This window comes from Mercenaria mercenaria, chromosome 2 (assembly GCF_021730395.1).
Source record: "Mercenaria mercenaria strain notata chromosome 2, MADL_Memer_1, whole genome shotgun sequence".
Classification (NCBI taxonomy): domain Eukaryota; kingdom Metazoa; phylum Mollusca; class Bivalvia; order Venerida; family Veneridae; genus Mercenaria; species Mercenaria mercenaria.
Window position 1 is genome coordinate 14,209,518 of NC_069362.1, and position 16,048 is coordinate 14,225,565.

At 34.7% G+C, this 16,048-nt stretch overlaps 1 protein-coding gene across 1 annotated transcript; it reads right to left on the reverse strand.

Moving 5' to 3' along the window:
* Positions 1 to 3,747: 3,747 nt before the first annotated feature.
* On the reverse strand, positions 3,748 to 12,168 carry LOC128550756 (lys-63-specific deubiquitinase BRCC36-like). The gene is made up of 3 exons (XM_053530478.1): positions 11,655 to 12,168; positions 9,019 to 9,183; positions 3,748 to 6,843 (listed from the first exon to the last, which is right to left on the reverse strand). Exons 1-3 carry the CDS (start codon positions 12,062 to 12,064, stop codon positions 6,642 to 6,644), a joined length of 777 nt encoding a protein of 258 aa, XP_053386453.1. The 5' UTR covers positions 12,065 to 12,168; the 3' UTR covers positions 3,748 to 6,641.
* Positions 12,169 to 16,048: the final 3,880 nt, after the last annotated feature.

Sequence of the window (16,048 nt, forward strand, 5' to 3'; positions counted from 1 at the left end):
CAAAAGTGTGTCAACTGTGAAGTCATTAATAGTTGTTTGGGATAGATTTTCAAGGATGTCTGTTGTTTTGATGGTCCATAAAATCAGATCCCAATAAACAAGTAACTGGTACTATTAATTTTATCTTCAAAATTTGATATCCATACATTCATATCCATACAGAATGACTATTTTGGGCAAAATCACGACATTTTAAATGATTTCACATTATTTCGTACTCTCACTGTGTACACAAAGTTTTTGGTCGGTCCTAGCTTATCATTACAGTAATAGCCCAACAGTAGACTAATATAGGACTTACTTTTTTCCTGTTTGCCCCATCCAGTCTTGTCTCATCTCTTGAGCCCATACTTCTGTTGAATCTTACAATAACTCTGAATTTTGTTTTGACAAAATTATTTCCCCTTTCACTCTGGGAATTTCCCAGAATTGACATTCTTCAGTATTTCTGAAACCTAATCAGTAATTAGACTGAAACTTTATACAAACATTTAAGATCATAATGTTAGTCTACACAAAGTTCCCCAACTCTGCCTTATATTTTGACAATATTATTCCACTTTTTAACTTGGAAAATGTGGCAGAATCTATGTTTTTATGCTCCCTTTAGAAGAGGAGCATAATATATTTTGTTTCGCTCATTGTTAGGCAGTCTGTAAACCATTTAGTTTTCAATCCATTACTGTGGAATGTTAAATCTCTAATTCATAGGATAATTGCCTGTGGTCAGTAGGTGACCTTATCATTTTGGGGATCAGTATGTCAAAGCGCAAGGTCACAATGACTGAGACTGAAAATGATTTCCATTCAGTAAGTAAAGAAGCTTTAGCTTTTAGTCATCAAAGTTTACAGGATAATTGCCTGTGGACTGGCGACTCCTACTGCTCCGGGTAATTAGAACAATCTTGGTAGAGAGCTACACAAGGACCATTTGTGTTAAATTATTGAAGTTGGGCCAGCAGTTTCACACAAGTAGATATTAAAGTTTCGACTACATACATACAGAATTTGAACAATCTTGGTAGAGGGTCACAGGAGGCCAATTTATTTGAAATTATTTCAAAATCAGACTAGCAGTTTAGGTGATGTCGGTTGAAGATTTTTCATGCTGGCTGCCCCTATGAGCAACCAAAAGGAACTGTTAGAACAACTTTGGACGCTAGAACACCCAAGGAACATCCAGACCAAGTTTAATCAACTTCCAACACACATTTTCTGAGGAGATGTCATTTGAAGAAAAGCATAGATGGCCGGACATATGATGGTGAGTGAACACAATAGCTCACCGAGCTGAAAACACATGCAGTCAGTTTTTTTCATCTCTTTAGTGATGAAAAAAGACCAAGGCAGTATCACTACCGTAAAATCATTTAATTTCGTTGGCATGAAATTTCGTGGTTTCGGTCAGAATGGCAAATTTGTGGGGATATGAATTCGTGGATTTCAACTTTTGAACATAAAATGAATGGGAGTTCCACTTGTTCGTTGGGATTAAATTTCGTGGATTGACTCAACCACGAAATCCATGAAAATTAATCCCCCACGAATATTAATGATTTCACAGTATTTGTTTCAGTTTATCTGTTCATTTCTCTACTTGTGGACAAAAAACCCAAGAATAGTCTGTCTATTCATTTCTTTACTGGTGGAAAAAGACCCAGGCTTAGTCTACTTTTTATTGGTGAAAAAAAATGCCCAGGTGTAGTCCTCATTTCTTTACTTGTGGAAAGAAGACCCATATAGTCTGTCTATTCATTTCTTTAGAGGTGGAAAAAAAAAGAGACCCAGGCATAATCTGTCAGTTCATGTCTTTGCTGGTGAAACAAATACCTAGATATTATCTGTCAATTCATTTCTTTACTGGCGGAAAAAAGACCCTGGCATTGTCTGCCTGTTCATTTTTCTACTGGTGAAAAAATACCTAGTCTATTCGTTTCTTTACTGGTGTTTAAAAGACCCATGTAGTCTATCTATTCATTTATTTACAGATAGGAAAAAGACCCAGGTATTATCTGTCAATTAATTTCATTACTAGTGGAAAAATACCTAGGCACAGTCTATACTCATTTTACTTGTGGAAGAAAGACTTAATTTTGGTCTTTCTATTCATGTCTTTATCCGTTTGGTGGAAAAAAGACCGAGACTTCTAGTGGTAATTAGAATGTGTCTGTTTGACACAGGGTGTGCCCCCCACTGGTACATTTGTCACAAATAAGGGGCAATAATTCAAATGTTTGCAGTTTTAACCTTTAGCCTGCTGCCGGCATGTGATTCTGCCTTAGCGACCAGTGCAGACCAAGATCAGCCTGCACATCAGTGCAGTGTAATCTTGGTCTGCACTGTTCGCTATTCAGTCAGTAAATTTTCAGTGAACACCCCTTTGAATAATAAGTGGTACTGTCCAAACTGAATGATGGACCAGTCCATTTTAAAAATTTAGCAGGGTAAATATTAAGGGGGTATAGCCTCAACAAACATTTTATGAAAAGGTTTCATTATTCTAGGCCATATACTTTTTGAACTATGAGCTTCACAAACAAAAAATCCACTACTGTGAAATCATTAATATTCGTGGGGGACTAATTTTCATGGATTTCGTGGTTGAGTCCATCCACGAAATTCAATCCCAACAAACAAGTAAAATTCCTATTCATTTTATATTCAAAAGTTGAAATCCAAGAATTCATATCGCCATGAAATTGCCGTTTTGACCAAAACCACAAAATTTCATTACCACAAAATTAAATGATTTCACAGTATTTTGGTTATTTCAAGGGCCATAACTCTGTAATAAGCACTAGGATTCTCGAGTAGAATGCCAATTGTGCAAGGTCACATGATAAAGACTCCAGCAAGGTTTTATGAATTTACATAAAAAACTTTAAGCTAGGCACATAATTAGGTGAAAATGTGCATGTTTTTACTATTTCAGGGGCCATAACTTCAAAAATAGGGTGTGGAGCCAGCCAAAAAATAAGAGGTGTGCAAGTTAATATCATGATAGACTTGTGCAAGTTTTCATCCATTTATATCATATACTTTTTAAGCTAGGTGTGTCACAAGGTGAAAATGTGCATTTTTACTATTTCAGGGGCCATAACTCTGAAAATAGGGGGTGGAGGCAGACAAAAAATAGGAGCTACACAAGTTCATATCATGATAAAGATTCATGCAAGGTTTAATCAATTTATATGTAATACCTTTTGAGGTGTGTCACAAGGTGAAAATGTGTATTTCTGACTATTTCAGGGGCCATAATTCTGAAAACAGAGGGCCGACCCAAATGAAAAATAGGAGGTGCGCAAGTTCATATCAGGATAAAGACTTATGCAAGGTTTAATCAATTTATATTAAATACTTTTTGAGCTAGGCGCATCACAAGGTGAAAATGAACATTTTTGACTATTTCAGGGGCCATAACTCTGGAAATAGGGAGAGGACCCAGATGAAAAATAGGAGGTGCTCAAGTTCATATCATGATAAAGACTCATGCAAGGTTTCATCAATTTATATCAAATACTTTTTAGCTAGGCCAGTCATGACATTCGGATGGACAGACACACGGACAAGACCAAATCTATATGCCCCCACCACTCATGTGGGGGGGGGGGGGGGGGGGGGGAGCACAAAAAGACCCAGGCATAGTCTGTCTGGCAAAATATGTCAATTCATTTCTTTACTGGGAGAAAAAGGCATGGTCTGTCAATTCATTTCTTTACTCAGTCTGGGAGAAAAAAGACTCTGGCATAGTCTGTCTTATTCATTTCTTTATTGGAGTGAAAAAAAAAGACTTGGGGAATAATTTATTGATCTTTTCACTACTTTACTGGTACAAAATGACCTAAACAAAGGCTGTCCATTTTTTACTGGTGTAAAATCATCGAGGCACCATCTATTTCTTTACTGGTGGAAAAAGATTTAAGCAAAGTTCGACTCTTCATGAAGTCTTCACTGAGGAAAAAGACATAGACTTGTGAAAAAAACTCTACTGGTGGCAAAAGACCTACTCAAAGTAAAAAGAGGCAAGGCTTTGATGCTCGGCTAGGAGGTCCTGCGTTTGAACCAATTGGGGTCACTGATGCCTGGCTCCTTATATAACAATTTGACTGATTTTCCTAAGAAGCTAACTGAAGAGTTTTGATTCAAGCTTAGATAAATTGGTATAAACTACACTATATTGCTAGAGGCCTCCCAAAAACAAATGTACTTGCCTCTAAACACAGGAAACAGAAAGGATGAATGCTGTGAATCAAAATTTACACACAGGTCAGATAGGCTGTGCAAACTAAGTAACAGATTAAGTTTCTTGAAAAACAGTGCCAGTAATGACTGAACAGTCTAATAAAAACTGGCTTTATGTGAAAAACAAACGAGCACAACTTAATAATTTCTTATTTACTGCTGATCCACCAGATCCATAACCGGGTCTTTCGTGAATTTTGGCTATATTTTGCAAGATACATTATTCTGTAACACATTTTAAAAAAATTATCAATGTCTGTTTTGTTGCCAAATCAGTATTACTCCCTATGAAAGATTCAGGCCTATATAAATTTAAGTTTGTTTTTTAATGTACAAAATTGGCAGGAAAAAGTTGATTTCATGATACTTTACATTGCAAAAGTAACCTATCAGATTTTTTAAAGATAAATTCGAAACTAACCAAGATATTTTCTAGATGTTTTATGTCCATATTTTCATTGGAGTTCTTTAGAATAATGTACAATATAAACAGTATTTCCTTGTATTTAAAGAGAAATCGAGGTAAAAAGTAATAGTTAACATTTAGTGAAAAACAGAACAATGCATATGGATGCCTCTTTGCAATGAAGCAATATAGATCCAAAGTACATAAAGTAGTCTCAAGGCACTGAAGACTATATACACTCAGCCACTTCATTTCATTAACAGTTAACATGGAGTTAAGTTTTCCAGATATTGTATTAGGGGCTTCTCATTCATAGTTAAAATTCACCCAATGAAAACTGAAGTTCAGTTTTATATTACTGAAAGCATAGAGTTATTAATAAGATATCTGCAGTGTATCTATCTTAGTTTGTTCTTTTCTAAGTTCTGTGACTCTTGAGTATTACCAGTGTTAAACAACAAAATATCAAAGTTGAAACCCAATATAAGTTGCAATTTGCAAACACAACAGTTTTCAATTATTCAATCAGGGTTTATTATGCAATCTTTTTGTGTCTCAAAGATAAAGAGCACTGACATTTGCTAATATAACATTTATTTAATCTTTTGCTCATTTTCAAGACTCAAAAGTATTCCAACAAATGAGCCGCTCCACGAGAAAACCAACATAGTGGGTTTGCGACCAGCATGGATCCAGACCAGCCTGCGCATCCGCACAGTCTGGTCAGGATCCATGCTGTTCGCTTTTAAAGCCTACTGCAATTAGAGAAACTGTTAGCGAACAGCATGGATCCTGACCAGACTGCGCAGATGCACAGGCTGGTCTGGATTCTTACTGGTCGCAATTCCACTATGTTGGTTTTCTCATGGCACGGCTCAAATACATTTTAAAGCATTTTTCAACTTCTTTGACTCCATATTTCATTCAAATTTTGCTTTGAAGTGGCATTATGCACATCTTACTGCAAAAAGTGTGTTTTTGGTGAATGTTTTGTAAAAGCAATTTTCAGTTGCTTTGCATTTAAATGTGTTAAATTAACGATAATGCTCCATAAGTATTTGAAGCTGATGCTTTAGAAATAAAGAAATCGTACTAATAAAATAATAGTTCTTTTCTTCAATCTTCTACACAGTGATCTCCCTTACCTATAGGTAGAGATTTCTGAAGTTGAAGGGAAGCAATGCCTGCATGCAGTTTGACTTTTCTTAAAAAGACTGCCCCAGTCAAAATTAGAAAAGTCATATTTGGAAAGTTATTATTTCACACTGGTAATAGAAGAGTTTGGTACATTGGGTTAAAAGCTATAATTTCCTCCACCCTTTTTACACACATCTATTTCAGCTGGATTCTACTTGAAAAAATGCACATAATTCCAAATTAATACCGAAATTATTATGTTAAAAGAGACAATTTATCTTTTTGATGAAACTTTGAAAAATGAAAATTCACATTGCAGGTCTTCAAGGTGAAAATAATTTCTGATGTCAGTGGAGAAACATGTTCCAAAAGATTCAATCACCTTTGAAAAACAGTCCATAGTGGCTATATTACCATAATTATCGTCAATCCAAAAAATACATTTATTGTTGGATTCAGTTATTATTTTCCTTAGTAACACTGTGTATTCAATTGCAGTTCATGTCTCATGTCTTGGAAAATTTTCTAGTAAAGTGATACATGCATATAAGAACCATTGCTGAGAAATAATGCATGGCAAAGGGAAGCAAAGTGTGTGAATAAACTAAATGTAATCTAGCAATGCACAAGCAAAATCATTATTAGCATATTGAGTGTACTCATTATGACTATTATAGCTTGACACAAAATACTTTTCACTGACACTTGGAAAAATGTCTTATGAGTGAAGTTGAAGTTTGAAATTTAATAACCATTAACAGTCAACTATGAGTTCAAGAAATCGAGCTTTCTTTGAAAAATTACTCAATAGTAATATTTTGAAACCGTAGATGTTTAAAATTAGTTCAGGCACTAATCAAGTTTCACTAAGAATTTTCAACAGTTCTTGTTTCTCTTTTTCCAATGTGTGAATTCTGTTTTTGTTCCGTTCCAACCTGTTTTCAAGTGTCTGTAGGACTGGTCCATTCATAACGTCTATCACATGACACAGAGACTTTGTATACACGGATGCATTGTGGACCTTTGTAATAAGGTCAATGTCTTTGTTCTCTGCAGCCCTGAAACATTAAAAACAAATGTTTCTTATTAATTATTTGACATGGATACTGTGTATGTTCACTTAGGAACATTTAGAGATACCTAACACACACTCTTACAACACCATTAACTATTTCACTTCTACTTAATCATGTGACATGAAACAGGAAGACACAAAACCAGTTGCCCAACATAGGCTATCAACTGCACTTCCTCAAAATATGGGAAGAAACAGTAGAATTTTTGTCTCGAAAATCAAGAGCTTTTAGCCAAAATAAGAAATTTGCCAATTTTAGGATAAAATAATTGGGTATTTTACCTGTTATTTGGGATTTGAAAATGGGGATTGATACAACCATTAAACAGTATGAAGTAAAACATGTTTTATTAAATACAGTGAAACTTGTGCCAAAGATCACATGTGAAAGAAGACCACCGGTGTCGTAAGACCAGGCACCACTAGCTGAAATTCTGATAAAGCCTTTGTATTGTACTGTAATCTGAAAGTAGTGTCAAGCTGCAAGCTAACAAAGATTACATGATCATACAAGTTGACTTAAAGGCAATAACTCTAGTAAAACTCATTGGATTTCCGAAAAAAGTTACAAGGTAGAAACTATGAGATAATACAAACATTTCTATCAAATATTATCTAAACTTCAGCTTAAATAATCTAAAATTTATTTTCTTAGACTGTGGAACATTTTCTGATGTCATACAATATAAATTTATGTAATTCAAAATTACTTCACGGTCTGATAGTTTCTTCCTGCAATAATTCAGTTTTAATCAGGGAATTCATATCTATCAATGGATTGAAGACTATTTGCTATATTTACAATGACATTTATTAACACTCATCCTTTAAATTTAGTTTTTAATAGCTTTTTTGTAATTTAAAATTTCAGGACCAGTGTCTAGGCTATGGGTAACTAACATATTGTGTATGAATAAAACTGAATAAATTGTTTTATTTTTGAGTTTTGACAAACTGATGTCTTGTTCTTCGGATTTTTTTCAAAAATATTTGGGGCGAGCAAAAGAAAAAAATTTTTTTTTTTTTTTCAAATAATCATTTTTTGCAGTGAGAGGAGAGTGAGTAAATAATCACTCGTGTCATATTTAACACCGGATCAAGTGTGTTTCTGTTCATAAGCCGGACAAACAAAATTTTAATATGTGTGAAGTAACATGCAGACAGCATTGTCTTTGGAGCATTGAATTTTTAATGTTTGATACATACAATAAAAAATAAGAAATATATCAGCGCTATTATTATTCTGAAATATCACTTAACAATTTTCTCTGCTCGTGACATAAGACCTTTTAACCCTTAAAGTGCTGGATAACATGTGACTATTACAAATGCAGATCACACAGTACTCAGCTGAACCTGCTAATCTGAGGTGGTACTATTCGGTGCTAAGTGACTAAGTCAGCAGGCTGGGTTTTACTGTCAGAAATCAAATGAAAATCCAGCACTTTGAAGGTTTAACTATACAAAGTATACAAAACAAAATTAATGTTGACACTTTTGAGTGACATAAGCAAATGTCTAGAATTCCTGATGTATTATCATGTATCATCTTTAATATCACTCGAACCAAATAAAGAATATGTTAAAACAATCAACAAAAACAAAAACCCACGTTTGAGAAACAGTAAACATGCCCCCGGCAGGTTTTACGTGTAATGATTCATCTTATTGTATAGCGCAGCAGCCCTAAACAACTCTGTAAAACTGCAGCTTGGGGAAATCTCAACAGCTGTTGCTGGAAATACTTGCAGACATAGGGGGCTGCCATTTTGTTATGCCCAATTTTTTAAAGCAAATGAATATTACAAAAATTTAATCGAATAAACTGATACTACCGAAGCCTTCTGTGTGGTAGGGAGACTTCGTAGTCGAATCGGTGGCTGTGTCAGAGAACATGTTCTTCTGATGTTCTGATAAATTACAAGCAAGGTCTGTTTAAACTTCGGAATTTCCTCCTATTTTTTTCCGTCCCTACTGATTTTGACCCAGCGCAAAAAATATGCCAGGTGCAGGCGGTAAAAAAATTAAAATGTTTTTTTTCATTTCCCGTCTAGTTGGTGCAGGAAATCCGACAAACAGGTAATCAGTTTGGTGTGGCCTTATATGGAATGGTACAAATACCTTATTCTACAGTCATGTTTTTGTATTAAACAGATACCTCTGATAAGCCTCTTCTTCTTCCATAGTAAGAATGTCTGGAAGTGTCACCAAGGACTGTATACAAGCTGAACCTATCTTCTTGCTTGGCACAATGTGCATCGGAACTTCAATACGGGTATAATCTGAACCATTGTCTGATGCCTGGAAACATGTCACTTGTATCCTGAAAATTAGATTTTCCAGACAAGGGATTTGAGATAGTTTTCTTTTTAGGTTAAAATGCACAACAATAGTAACTGTTAAAGGTAAAGGTAAATTTCATTTACTGTCACTTTGTGAAACAATGAACATAAGCTCTGTAGAGCTTTTGAGCGACCCTATTTTAAGAACAGTTAAAACCAATTACACCTTACCCTCAGCAATTTGCTGGTACCCATTTACAGCTGGGTCGACTGAGGCAATCGTGATAAAGTGCCTTGCCCAAGGACGCAATGGGAGTAGCTAGGAATCGAACCCGGGGCCTTCACCTCCGTAGGAAAGCGTCTTAGCCCTCTCGACCAATGCGTCCACTAGTTCTGCATGTTTGATTAATGGAAGTGTCTAGCCGTCCGGTCACCGGACACCTAGCCTGCGTTCTAGCCATCCGGTTACCAGACGCCTAGCAAATCCTCAGGGGATTTTCTACCCGTTGCGTAACTGATTTTTTAATGAATAAGTAATGATTTTATATACATGTAGTTTCAACTGTTATTATATAAAATATATATTATAAAAATCTGTTGATATTCTATTTTTAGAAATGATAAAACATTGATCGCTGAATGTCCATGTGTTATTTTGTAAAAAGTGATGTTTTTCTAATTCGGCCTTAACCTTAATTCTTAAAACACAAATTCATAAATACTTTTTTTTTGATGAATGGAAAGCTTTAGAAGTTTTTAACATCTCACTGCCGCTACTGAAGCTACATGTAAATTTTATGTCATTCAAAACAGTCATTCATTAAAATAAATTTTGAATACTAAAATATGAAAATTGTAAGTATTTCAAAACTGTTTTAACTTTGAAAATCCAGTGAAAAAGTTGTTAAAATTTAAAAATTCCGATCCCATAAAAACATTGTTCTGTCCGCTACCAGATGAACAGATTTTAATGAGTGATGTCACGGCGATCTCACCAATTTTGATTTCAGCAAACTTTCGTTTTATCAGCTAAATAATGCAGTGATTTATTCCAGATGATTAAAAGTAAATCTTTAGTATGTATTCACACAAAATTTTGTTTGCAGATAAGCATCGATATCTGTAGTAAATAACGGCTGTCATTACTTATTCATTAGGAAATCTATTACCGGACGGCTAGAAAATCCCCTGAGGTTTTTCTAGCCGTCTGGTAACTGGACGGCTAGAAAGCATGCTTGGCGTCCAGTTACCAGATGGCTAGACACTTCCTTGATTAATAGGAAGTGATGTTGTAACATCATTTATCCAGAAAACCTAAAAAATTGCCCGGTAGCTGTTACAATTATTGGTAACATAAATGTTCCAAATGACAATGGAAACATTTATATCTCACCAGACTGATCAGAATCTTTGTAATAGCAGAGCTACCGGCGCCGCAAAGCGGCGCCGAGAGAGTCGCATTACAGTTAGATGTATGAAAAAGAAAATGAATAGTGAGATCTAACTGTGTATACTATCGAGTTGAAAATTCGTGGTACTTTTTGGAATCGGTGTTGTTCGGATTTTTTCGAGTACACTATGCACATAGTAATTAATCAGTAAAGACGTCAGTAGACGCTTACTGTTTACGGTTGACAAAAGCGTCTCGCTTACTGTTTTGAATATTGAATAAAAATGCAAATGAGCGTTTAATAATAAGAAATAAGTGCTAAATACATTTTCTACGAAGTAAAAAGAAATAAAATACAATATTTTTAATTTTGAAACGACTTTCGTCACGCTGCCATTACTGAACTTTATTATATATACTTATGTTTGTCCTGGTGACGTCATAACTCCACAATGGCGCATTGGTTAACGAGTTCGCGTTGTAATCCAAAGGTCGTGAGTTCGAACCTCATCCGGACCAGCTTTTTTTTAATTTTATTTTTTTTATTTCATTTTTTTTGTATTATTATGAGTTTTGAAAATATTGTGTAACTAAAGTCATTCATGTGAAATTTAACATGTGTTTAGTTTTGATGTCAGATTCCACTGTAGTGCCTGTGAAGTAGTCAGTAGACATAACTTTAAAAAGTTTTAATAAGAATAACAGAAATTATTCAAATACGTTTTTTTTCTTTATCTTGGTGCAGATGTTATCTATACTGAACTTTATTTTGATTATATACAGAATATTTGTGGAGTTTTCACATGTCGAGAATTAATCTTGATGCAGTCTAAAACATGCATTCAGAAGTCATGAATTATCATTAATACTTATAATGTTAATACATCTAATAGAACATAAACTTCCTAAACGAATCCATAATTCCAGATAATTCCAGCACTACTCCTTTAATTTTTAACGGGCACTGGTGATTTTTCATGGGAGCTCTGCCTTTTAGGTAGCACCTAATTTCATATTATTTTGTAATTCCTTCCTGCTGAAAAAGAGTTCCAGAAACAACTAACTACTCGCTTTAATCAGTCAGTAAATAACCAATTCACTGCAGTTACTTTTTGACATTACCTGTTTTGCTTAGTATTTTTGTCTTCATTGAATACTGAAAAAATCAACCCAACAAAGCCTGGATCCATCATTTGGTACATTGCCTGTGTGCGTACATCAACATGTGATGGCCAAACTGTTATGTGTGGATGTGAATGGTACCATCCCAGAACTCTCATGGGTCGATCAAGCTCAACTGCCAGCCTCTCAGCTTCTGTAGAAGCTGCAGAAAGTTGCTCTGGGGAGATTTCTACTCTGTCGGACTGTTTATCCGACCTCCTCAGCATGATAACTGCGGAAATTCTGGAGACGTTCTCTTCATCAATTTCTCCAATAAGTAAACCCATAATTTCCTCTCTTTCAGTTGACAGTGCATGTGTCAAACACACTAGATACGCTTCTGATTCAATGTATACACTTTTGATGGCCATTATGTGGTTAAAACAAGTCAGTTAACTGAAAACGAAAATATGTGTTAAAGTTTCTCCAATTCGGTCATGGGCGCTGACATATTTAATCAAGATCAGTTACGCGCTTGCTAAATGTAACTGATTGTATAGAAAAGAATTGACATGTGGCAGAACAATATTCCAAAGAAGTATAAAATACATATATTTATTTTTATAACTCTTTGAATATTCATAACATTTTTGACTTCCCTTAAAAGATATATATAGGGTCTAGATAAGAAGAACTAATACAAGCATGTTTTATACAAGGACAGGGCCACGTTCCAGGAACTGAGCGAAACCCTAGAGCAATGTAAATATGGATGTGTAAATAATTGGTAATTCTTCTCTCTGTAATGTGCAGGGGGAGGACTCTATGATGAGCAGTTTTTAAATCCTACCAGGACTGAACTGTTTTGATATCTGTCTTCTGGCCTGTTTCGTCGGGCCCTTAAGAGTGTTTCTCTTGTTGCTCTGTCTTCTAAAAAGACATTGAGTACATACGTTTTGGGTTCTAAAGGTTTGCTTTTTATATATTTATACATGAGCATTTTTGTGTTTTACATGCCATGCCTTTTTGTTTCCATTACGTGCGTTAGAGATTCACCTGGAGGGGATCACTTTTATTTACACTGTCCCGTGTCTTTGGAACATGGTGGGGGTAAGAGTGAGGTTGGGTGTGCACCATAAACCGGTTTAAGCTCCCCAGTTGTGTTTTTGCCACTGACCATTCCAAGGCAGTGCTCCACTGTGTTCCTTTGTTTGTTCATTTTGTCCTAATGTGTTGGCTTTGTGTGTGTGCGCGTGTATGTGTGTGTGTGTTTGTGGTGTACACATCTCAGGCCCGTGTCCAGGATTTTTATGCTGGGGGGGCCCAACCTGGGGTGGGTTTGGGAGGGGTATCCCCTCCCGATGTCAAAATTTTTTAAATATGGCACATGAAAAGATGCATTTTCCTGCTACCTGAAACACATTTAAGGATACATGAATGTATCATATATTTAAGGAAAAGTCTACTTTTTAATCATTTCATCAAGCCTTTTCAATGTATGATTGTACAGACACAACGTATGAACTTAATTTTTCTGTATGATACCCAGGTCTCAGTATATTGGCTCTGATATCTACCAGTCCAATGTATAACCAGCCACCAGTAATAAAGAAGCTAGAGGTTTGAAAATCAACTTTATTTATCATAATAAAACGAACTATATGATTGTCAGCAATAATTATACTTCATTTTAATCAAATGAATAAAATTTCATTCATTCTACCCTTTTCTTTCAATCATAATATAAAAAACATTTTTCTAATTAAAAAAAATAATATGTGTAATTTCACTAAAAAGAAAGTTATCTAAAACTGCTCAAAATTGATATACAAAATGACATGATTTGTAGAAAAATGATTTACTAAGTTCACAAATAAATAAAAACACAAAAAATATTTTTTGAATTTTTTCTGCATTTTTTGTGTTCTAAGCAAATATAATGAAAAAAAAATCGTTGAAGTTTTAAGACGATTTATTTATTTGCAAAATGGCCAAATGTTTTTAGATTTCCAACAAAACAAAGTAGATCTATTATGACAATTACTATTAACATCATAGATTTCAAATGACAATGAACTCTTAACTGTACAAACTATAACATCACAGCACATATTTTTATGTATAAAACCCCTCATAAGTAGCGAGTTTTAGATGCGTTTTGTAAGATTTACTGAGAAACTACTTTTAAAACTATGAGGGTTTTAAGTAAGGTTATTGGTTATTGGACCCAGTAAAATTGATACAGTAGTTTCAAATTCATAATTGTTGTAAAATTAAAAGAAAGGATAAATATCTGTCAATTTAATAAATTTGGGGAATGTGCCTTAATGTAAAAACAAAATACAAACCATCATAATGTTTCAATTTTCAGATTCATTTTAAGATTTACTTAACAAAACCAACAATGTTATGATCATTTTAACTTCCAAAGAGTAAAAAACAATAGTTTCTCCACTACCCAATCAAGTACCGTGTTTAAAAAGCAAGTGATCAACAAAGCATGTACAGATAAACTTTTACCTTTAACATGCCTGGGGCTAATTTCCACTACCAGACACGGTTTTATGACTCTTTAGCCTGTGTATTGCTGTCAAATCAAGCCAATTGCGCTGGTGTATAAATTTGTTAATTGAGGGGCCCATAGTAATAAAAATCGTAACTAGCCAGCCAGCTGGGGGGGCCCGGGCCCCCTGGCCCCCCACCTGGACACGTGCCTGCATCTGCGTGCTGTGGGTTTCGTTTTGGGGAGGCTGCATTTTTGGTACGTGGCATTCCCTGTTTGATATTTGTCTTTGTTTTTTATGATACCATTCATGGGCATTGTCTCTCTATTTTCGTTTACTGCTTAACTTCCCTTTCGGGTATTATTAGCAAATGAGCAGTCAGTGCAAGGGAAAGATTTTTTTTACAAAAGTATTGACAGTGAGATGTCAAAGAGAGAACAGTTAAAAGTGTTAAATATACAGACATGTGTAGTAAAATCAGGTTAAAAACGTGAGGTGTGCAGGTATCTACAGTGCAGGATTAAAAAAATACAACAAGAGCTGTCCGAGAGCTCAACTTTTCTCAGTGCTTGAATCTGAATTAGAACTTTGCCAGTAAAAGGGGCACAACTCTGTCAAAATTGAAATCAGAGCTCGCGGAGTGGGGGGGGGGGGGATCTCCCGGTGCAGACTTTGGTAGTTTATAATTATTTAAAGTTTCAAGTCAAAAACTTTGACAGTAACAGAGATATTTGACTTCATCTAAACCTTTAACCAAAATATTCTAAGTTAAAAAGGGGCATAACTCTGTATAATTCAAATCAAACTTATAGAGATAGTTTCTCCTTGTGTAGACTTTGATAGTTAATAACTATTTTAAGTGAATAGATTTATTCCTTTACATCTAGTTAGTCAATCAATTGAAGGTGACCGGTAAACGTAGTTTGGGAAAAGAACTGACATTCGATGAACATAAGGATGTCACAAATATGTATTGTAACAATCAAATGTAGTTTCAATCGTTTGTGTTGACTCTGATGTAAAGATATTTATTTTTACAATTTATATTTTGTATTTTCAGTAATTCTTTTGGTTGTCAGCTTAAATTAAATGATCAGTTCAATATTTGTTGATTAAATGTTTATGTTTGATCAGTTAATTCAATTTTTATGCATCTGGAACATTCATTAAATTTAACATTATAAGCATGAACGAAATTCGGATATATTAAGATTTTGGATGTAAGTTCATCCTGAGCATTCTAGTGAGAACTCCAGGCATACTCGGAGATGAAAGAATAACTGAGACGATATTTTTAAAATTTGACAATGGTGATATCTCAAGATAAATTGGCCAGTAATAATCCGATAACAGTTCTCATGACAAAAGCAAATTTATTTGTTTTCTTTACTAGATCTAGATCTTGTCTTAAATATAATTATATTTGATGAAAAATACTGCTTTTTAACAGTTCCCAATTTGGATGTTTAATGACACATTTTTTTCCAGCCCTCAGCCCCAGCCCTCTCAAATCAGTAGAAGAAAAGCAGCAAGTTTTGTTACTTTCAAATCATTTTAGAGAGAGCTCAGTGTTTATAAAATGTGTTATTATAAATATACAAGAGAAACAGACTGACACATTTATAATATATGTTAAAAGGAATTTTATGTATTAACAGAAAATAGTTTGTTATTAAAAAATATTTTCCCATACCTACCAAATCAACCTGTAATATACTAGTATTATGGATCACAGGGGTGGGAACATAGATATTTTCAAGGTTGACACTAGGTTATCACATCTGACTCTGTCTCTCCCACTTGTCTGCACCTCTGATTGCTGTTACTTAGTAAGGCTTAAGTACCACCAAGTCTTAAATGGTGCTATATTGGTGATGTCATGCTTGACCGTTATAAGATGTGAGGTACTGT